The sequence below is a fragment of the Cibotium barometz genome, chromosome 51 (genome assembly GCF_041138505.1).
Source record: "Cibotium barometz isolate CiBa-2024 chromosome 51, ASM4113850v1, whole genome shotgun sequence".
Classification (NCBI taxonomy): Eukaryota; Viridiplantae; Streptophyta; class Polypodiopsida; order Cyatheales; family Cibotiaceae; genus Cibotium; species Cibotium barometz.
Genome location: NC_141096.1, coordinates 18873651 through 18882463, shown reverse-complemented (window position 1 = coordinate 18882463; position 8813 = coordinate 18873651). Strand labels below are relative to the sequence as shown.

General features: G+C 44.6%; 1 protein-coding gene across 2 annotated transcripts in view; it reads left to right on the top strand.

Annotated features, from left to right (window-relative positions):
• The first annotated feature begins 206 nt into the window (after window positions 1-206).
• LOC147609391 (uncharacterized) overlaps window positions 207-8813 on the top strand; it is a 106306-nt gene continuing 97699 nt past the window's right edge. Inside the window, exons 1-3 of one of the 2 annotated variants that reach the window (XM_086787517.1) lie at window positions 207-387; window positions 510-1514; window positions 1584-1896. In XM_086787517.1, the coding sequence (XP_086643643.1) occupies window positions 589-1514; window positions 1584-1896 (1239 nt within the window). In that variant the 5' untranslated portion in view covers window positions 207-387; window positions 510-588. The remainder of the gene's footprint in view (window positions 388-509; window positions 1515-1583; window positions 1897-8813) is intronic. The other variant, XM_086787518.1, reaches the window with a different exon arrangement.

Genomic DNA, 8813 nt, shown 5'->3' with positions numbered 1-8813 from the left:
TATATAGAGTTACTTTATTTATTCGGTCACTCGGTGATATTTTGATATTATATCGAGAGCCTATTTTCTATAGTGGGTGTGCTATATTTTGTGCACATGTGAGTGCAATTATTTATGGTTGTAACCTTGATTGTTGCAAGGCTTATGGTTATTTTTGTAAAACACAAGCTCAATTTATTTATTTGTAAGAAAAACTTACGATTCAATTTGTAAAAAGCTATTTGGCAAAGTCAATTTGAACGCCAAAGTCTTTACAGTTCCATCTCCCTCGCAACAGAAGTATTGGGAATGCTACGCACTTGATCGACTCTGCAGAACCCTAATTACACCCAATTCAAGCTCTAACTCAGTTCCAATCACAAACCAGAGCTTTACATGGTTTTTCAGGCAAGCGTCCTCTTCACATATCATTTCTGCATAGGATTTTCCCATATCTGCACACCTTTTTTTTCCCTCTTCGCCATCTATGGTGACACATTTTGATCCATCTTCTTGCTATTGATTTGCAGTTTTCGGGGATTGTAGGAGGCGTAAGAGGATAAGACGACGGGTTTTGGCGATGGTTGAAGCCTTGCGCACTTTTTAGCTATGGCGCACAGGCAGATTGTTTTTGCACGGCGAAGAGTTTCCCCATCAGGTACTCGTCACAGGATCCTTCATCATCAATCATCTACAAGCTTAGCTGGCTCTACTAGCCAACATCTGTCGGATAGCAGTGCCAATACTACAGACATCAGTGGCCGTGGTAGCAGGCAACGGGCTTTGTTAGAGCATGGAATCAGGGTTTGGAGAGGGTTCTGTTCTCCTGTCTCAACAGATTTTGCGGTCCAGCATGCATCCGATAGCAGCTGTAGCAGCGAAAACGTTTCCGAATTCAGAGGTCATGGTAGCAGGCATGGGACTTTGTTAAAGCATGGAAGGAGAGGTTTAGGTTCACCTGTTTCAACAGATTTCACCACTTGGTGTGCAGCCGATAGCCGTGAAAATGCTACTGATTCCAGAGGTCATGTTAGCAGGCAAGGGGCTTTGTTAAAACATGGATGTAGGGTCTGGAGAAGGCTAGGTTCACCATTACCTGCGTTGGATAGCTGTGAAAAAACCACAGATTCTAGAGGTATTGGTATCCAAGAGCCTTATATAGATCAAGGACTTAGGGCATGGAGACGATTGGCTTTAAATGATAGCAATACAATCATGGCAAAGGGGGGCTCACACATTCAAAGGATCTCACACTTCCCCATGTTTGCTCGACAATCATCTACGTCTGCTTCAACAGTGCCGAATGCTGTTCAGTATCAGGAGGATGAGACCGACCCTGAACAAGGTAAGAAGTCAAAGAAACTGGAGCCATCTGCTGAAGAATGCGATCAAGCAGTGGTAGGCTTGAGCTCAGCTAAAGCCAAGGCCAAAAAAGTGCAAGAAGAGCAGAGCAAAGGAGTAGGCATTTTGATGAAGGTTTGGAGTGGATTGCTGGGTGTTGGACCAGCTTTGAAGGCTATTGCCGCAATGAGCAGGTATGCTATGTTCCTTGCCCAACGTTGCATCTCGTGTAAAAGCATTTTCTTACATGTCTTGCTTTGCAGGGAGGACTGGGCAAAGAAGTTGGGTCATTGGAAAGAAGAGATACGGGATACTTTGAAGCACTATTGGGTGGGGACGAAGCTTCTCTGGGCAGATGTTAGGATCTCATCCAGGCTGCTTCTCAAGCTTGCAGGTGGGAAGAGTCTTACACGGAGGGAGAGACAGCAGCTCACAAGGACAACTGCAGATATCTTTCGCCTTGTTCCTTTTGCAGTCTTCATAATTGTCCCCTTTATGGAGTTTTTGCTTCCAGTGTTTTTGAAGCTGTTTCCCAACATGCTTCCTTCCACTTTTCAAGACAAGATGAAGGAACAGGTATGCTAACTTTTGTTGTTAAAAGTGATGCCAGCCTGCATCAGTGCCTTTCCAACACCACCCCACTCCCCCTTTTTCGCAAGTCCACCGCAACAACACCACCACCACCACCACCCTCACACCAACCTGTGTAAGGAAATGTGAGAATCTTATTCACTTTGTAATTAAACAGGCAATATACTTTAGGATAGAACGATATATTCACATGCAAAACAAATGGTTTAATTGATTTTAATTCTTTTTCTCTCTATGAAACAAATCAGAGTGCAACTCATTTGTTACGTTCTGTGAGGAATATGTTGTTAATCCCTCATGTTGTGTACTAGTTACTACTTAAGTACTTAACTTAGAACAAGAACCTTCAGGAGAACACTTGAGAGAAGATTGAATTGACTTGTTGTATTAAACTGAGTACAATAGGTCTCTTATATAGGAGATGAAGAGACACATTTGAAGAGGCATGTCCTTTGACGAAAGGACATGACCTTAGACGAAAGGGTACAACTTTAGGCTAAGGGATGTGTCTATTCGATGTAGAGGCACAACCATTCATCAAGGGATACAACCATTCGTTGAAGGGATGTGGCTATTCGATGAAGAGGTATATCCTTTGGCGAAGAGTCGCAACCAGTTGAGGGTAGGGGTTCCCTTTGGTTGGTTACTCTTTGCATCTGCAACAGGAATCAGCAATGAAGAGAGAATCTGATACATAAATACGTCACAATCGTGACATTCCCTTCCATTTAAAATAAAACCCATGTGTCAAATGATAGACATCCGTTTGTCAAAGAACTCCTGAAGAAGGTTAGGGTACTGCTGCATTTCTTCATCTGTTTGCCGAGTGGAATCAGACTCATCCAAGTCCATCCACTTCACAAGAAATTCTGTAGTCAACTTTCTTCTTGTTTCCTTCTGTCGTACGTCAAGTATTACTTCCGGAACAAGGATAATATGGTCATCTTCAATTTCTGGTACATATGAAGATAAGTCTGGAACAGGTGAATCTCCTTGAAAATACTGTTTGAGCCAAGAAATATGAAAAGTCGGATGAATCTTTCCCCATCATGAAGGTGGAAGTTCCAACTTGTAACTGACAATTGAATTTTTCTTAAGAATCTTGAAAGGCCCATAGAAGCGAGGTCGCAACTTTGGAAAAACTGACTCCACTGTTTTGTAGCGGTGAGGTGTCACATATAACAAAACAAAATCTCCTTCTTGAGCGATCAGAAAAGAACAGCAACTCATCCATGATAATGTAGGTTGCAAACATGTTCATTTCTGCAGGTCTGGAATTAGAAGATTTGAGAGCACGGAACACATCTCCAAAATCTCTATCAGTCAAATACTCATTTTTGAAACAAGCAAGGATTTCCATTTGCACATATGTGATGGCAAAATCAATGGCTCGAGGCATGCGGCTCAAAGCATCTGCAACCACATTCTGAAGACCAGGAACATACTGAATAATCATGTGGAAATTAGCCAAGAATTCAACCCATTGGCCTTGTCGAGAGTTCATAACAGTGAAAATGTACGTTAGAGATTGATGATCTGTACGTACAACTGAATGTGCTCCAAGAAGATAATGTCTCCAAGTCCGATAAGCATGCACGATTGCCAAAAACTCCTTATCATACACAGGATACGTGCTTTGAATGGCTGAAAACTTCTTGCTATCAAAAGCAATGACACGATCATTCTGCATCAAAACTCCACCAGAAGCACGATCTGAGGCATCTGTCATTACATCGAAGGGCTGGGTGGGATTTGCAATGGCCAAGACCGGGGTTGTCGTCAAGGCATGCTTGAGATCATTGAAGGATTGCTCAGCTTCCGAAGACCACTGAAGTTTGTTCAACTTTGTCAATTCTGTCAAAGGGGCAGCAATCTCTGAAAATCGATGCACCTTGTTGTGATAAAAGTTAGTAAGTCCCAAGAAAGATCGAACATCTGAAATGGTGAGAGGCAAAGGCCAATCCACAATCGCCTGAATCTTCTTAGGATCTACTGCAATCCCATCAGCAGAAATGATGTGACCAAGATATTCTATATGGTTTTTGAAAAATTCGCTCTTCTTTTTGTTGATGTATAGCACATTGGTGCGTAGTATTTCAAAGACAATCTGTAAATGCTCTTTGTGATCGACCATAGATCGGCTAAAAACCAGAATATCATCGAGATAAACGATCACAAACTTGTCCAAGTACGGCCCAAAAATTGCATTCATCAGGGTCAATAAAGTGGCCGGGGTATTGGTCAATCCAAAAGGTATGTCATAATGGCCATATTTTGTTCGAAAGGCTGTCTTATATTCATCACCATTATGGATACGAATTTGATGATAGCCGGACTTCAAATCAATCTTGGAAAACACCTTAGCACCAAGCACTTGGTCGAACAACTCATCGATGCGAGGAAAAGGGAATTTGTTCTTGATTGTTAGCTTGTTGAGAGCACGGTAATCAATGCAAAGCCGCATTGATCCATCCTTCTTTTTGACAAGCAAAACCGGGGCTCCGAAGGGACTTTTGCTGGGACGGATGTGACCTTTGTCCAGCAACTCCTGTAATTGCTTTTGTATCTCCTGAGATTCAGAGTAAGAAACACGGTATGGAGCTCGGGTTGGAGGAGGTTGACCTGGGATAAGATCAATCGGGTGATCCACAGGACGACGAGGAGGCAATGTCGTCAGAAGATCATTCGGAAACAAATCCTGAAAAGGCCTGAAGAAGGGTTGCTCCAAGTAAGCAGTTGTTGATGACGAGGCTTGAGATTGCTCACTGGTTTCTGCTTCAATCTCCCGTAACATGACCAGGGATGTTGTACAGTCACGTTTGCGGACGAGGCGTTTGACTTGCAGGGCAGAAACAACAGTGATGGGTTTGGCACTGAAAAGGCCATGAAGTTCCAGCTCTCGACCATCATGATATAGTTGGATTGAATGGGAACGAAAGCTGATCACCGGATCATATCGATACAGCCAAGATTGTCCCAATATCATGTCATAATGTGACAACGGCATCACTGAAAAATTAAGGTGATCTTGGTAATCTTGAATCAGGAATTGGAGCTGTTGCACCTTTTGGTTACAATTAAGGAAGGAACCATCAGCAAGCTCGACTTGAAAAGCATCCACAAAATGTCGGGTCTGTAGGCGAAGCTTGTGAACCAAAGAAGTGCCCACAAAATTAGTGGAACAGCCACTGTTCACCAGCACATTGATGGGATGGTCGCCAATGAAGCCAAGAAGACTAAGGACCTACTTGGAAAGATTCACCGGAATAGGGTTGGTACTTTGGCCATTAAGCATCAGGGTACTGACAATCTCAGAAACGCGAACAGAACAAGCTATCTGTTTGTTCTTGTCTTTCACAGGAGGCGGGTCATGATCAGCATGGTGGCAACTGTCCACCTGAGAATTGCGCCGAGTGTTGGGGGGTTTAGGGCGCTGAGGACATTCATACCACCGGTGATCGCCAGAACAAATTGTACAGAGGCTTGGGCGACTAGGTTGGGATGACGTGGCAGTTGATGAAGAGATTTGCTGTCGTGAAGAGGTTTCTCGCTTGAAGTTGCGCCGATCATTGCTGCGATGGTCCTGTCGACGATCTTGGTTTCTGCTCTGCTAGAGGATTCGGTCTGAGAGGATCTTGCATTTGACACGGGAGCTTGCCCGGAAAAGCGCGGCCAGAAGGAGTGGTCACAAACCCCTATATTCTAGGGACATGCGGATGCGTGTCAAGCCTAGAAACATGTGGATGCATGTATGTATCATACCTGGGCATGTGTATGGATCATATGAGTGGATGCATATGAGTCCAAGGACATGGCAGGACATTTGTGGACTTTCGGGCGGTGCCCGTGTGGATTCCGGCCATGCACACATGGTGTGTTATGATGGCAGGCGGAATATTTTCAAGTACAAGAGTGATGATAGGTGGTTCTCCAAGTTTACATGTGCACAATGCATAAATGATGCATGCCATAACTTTATTTTACTTTGTGTGACATTGTCTTGCTGCCTGGACAATGCTTGTTATTTTGGCTTGTGAAGTCCGAGGGACCGGGGACGACCGGGCACCTTGTGGATACGTGTGTGCACTCTTGTTTGGGCCTAAAACTGTGGGCTTATGGGTTTTGCAGGTGGTAAGTGCGTCCACACTCAATTTACAGCTTACTTCATTTATTACTAAGGTATATTGGTTTGCAGGTCCACACTCATTAATAAGTGGCCGGACAACTTATAATGCGTTCGCATTTGGTTGGACCAAAATTAATGAAGTCCGGACAGCTTATGGCCATTTCCCATTTGGTTGGACCTAAACTTATAGAAACAGGACAAATGGAGCACTATGGGCTGGACACCTTATGGGGACACATGTGAGCCAGCATGTGTACCCACCAGGCCCCTGAGGTGGCACCTGAAAAAGGCGCCTCCCTCAAGAGGCCCTTTTGGGCTGTTTTACTCATTATTCAACATATTGGAGAGCTGGTTGGAGCTTTGGGAGTTGCTACAGGGCTGGTTGCTTGCTTCCTGGACTCACACAAGCTTGGACAACGATCCCTACACTCTTCTAAAGGGCTGGTTGGTAAATTTCAGACCTGCAATTTCTGGTTATTGCGAGTTTTGGGCTAGTTACAGGTGTCCAAAGTCAACTTGGACAGTAGAGGACAGCTCTAGGGACCTCCACAGGGCTGTAGGACCCTTTATAGGTGGATTTCTCGCGACAAAAAGTTGCTGTTTTGGACTGGTTATTGCACAAAACAGGCCGGACAACAATGGAATATGTGAGCATGGATGTGTCTCAAGGATTCCTGGTATAGCAGGTGCTTAGGGCAAGCATTGGGGACACTTGCTCGCGGAGAACACAGGTTTCTGGATCAGTTTCTCGCGTGGAAACAGGGCCTAAAGATCCATTTACATCTTGTGCAGGGCGGAGTACCTGTGAAGAGGCTTGTACAGGGCGGATGTACCTGTGAAGAGGCTTGTACAGGGCGGATGTACCTGTGTGTAGGGCGGATGTACCTACAGATTCTCTTGTTTGAAATGTATTCATTCATAATGTATTTGGAAGAATCAGGTGCAGGCTGGTGGTGAATCCCCAGGCACCCGTAATCTTGTACTTTGCAGACTCTTTTGGTAATATAACCTAAAGGGGGGGGGGGGGGGGGTCAGCCTATCATCGGCCCCTTTATGTGGTGTACTGTCATTTTCAGCTTTGTGGTTGTAATGCTCAAGTGTTAAGTGCTCAGAATCTTGTTCACATTTATACAATTCCAATACACGCGTCCGTCTCCCGCTACATTGGTATTAGAGCTCAGTTTTTCCCCTCATTGGAAAACGGTCTGAGGCTTGGAATCATAACTGGTGACCTGATTTGAGTGTCATGGACAGCCACATTTCTGACAGTGTGGAGAACACACAGGACCGTGAATTTCATGGTACAAGGGATGCAAGAGATGCTGCAGGCAATGATGTCTATGGAGATGCAGGTACTCATGACACTATGCATTCTGATTTGGAATCTTTGAGGCGTCAAGTGCGACGCTATAGGGCTGAAACCAAAGAGCTCAGGTCATTGAAAAATGACCCGGATGTACAAAGGGTGTTGGCTGCGAAGGCAAAGGCTTCGGTCCATGAAGTCACTTTTGAAGCAATTGCAAAGGAAATGGATGTTGAGAAACCCCGAGAGCTTGCACTTGCATACCTAATGGTTAAGGGTGATGTATACACCGAAGCAAATGGTAGATTGGCTTTCAAGAAGCCACCCCTCATGGCTGCCCGTGGTGGTGCACATGATGCACAACAAGCAGGAAGAGCACAGCAAGTGCCAAATGCTGAAAGGACAAGAGTCCCTGGTGCTAGGCTTGATGCAGGTCAAGAGAAGAGTAAGGATGAGGGATCCTCTACTCATTCCCGCTTTGCTCCAAGAAGACATATCCGTTCTCGTGTTGAGTTTTCCACTCATTCGGAGAGTGTGGCTCAAGAGAGAACGAAGAGGGATCGTGAATCTTCATCGCGGCATCATCACCATGGAGATGAATAGGATGTACATAGGGATGCACATAGAAGGAAGAAGCCTCGAGAGTTCAAGTCCGGTGACAAGGATGTAAAGTTTGAAAACTTTCAGGGACGGATGGACTCTACCAAAGCACTTGCTTTCATTAGACAGTTTGAGATAGCTTTTTGCAATGAAGACTTTTCGGAAAAGTCTATGCTCAGGCATGTGGGAATGCATCTCAAGGATACGGCAAGTGATTGGTGGCTTGCAAAAATACTTGATGGAAGTGCTGCCCCAACTTGGTCTTCTTTCAAAATTCAGTTTTATGATCAATTCTTACCACCAAACTTTGCAAAGGATGTACGCAAGGAGTGGGATTGGCTGTCCCAAGATGAGGGAGAGTCCGTTGCTTCATACATAGCAAAGTTTTGGAAAGTCCTTCTCAAGGTTACTTCCTTCATGAAGATTGGAGAGGACGAGAAGAAGAGAAAGTTTGAATTGGGGCTCCATCACATCATCCAACAAAGCTTGGGAGTGTACCCAAATAAGACCATACAAGAGCTTATACACTCAGCCATGATTGGGGAGAACTTGCACATGAAAGCACCCACGAATAAGCCATTTGCAGGTCAAAACAAGAGCAAATTCAGGGCTGGTTATGACCAGAAAAAGGGTGGACAGCCACCTAAGAATGCTCCCAAAGATGGCCGAGATGCAAAGGATGACTCCGAAAAGAAGCCGGGGGGTAAACGCCACAATTTTGGGCTCTCAAAACAGCAATTGGAAGAGTACAGGAAGGCTGGAAAATGCTTTAAGTGTGGCAGTAAAGATCATATATATCCTAAATGCCCACAGAATCCTAAGAATGCTGAGCCTAATGTGGAAAAGCCTCTTGTGAATGTTGTACCCGATGTG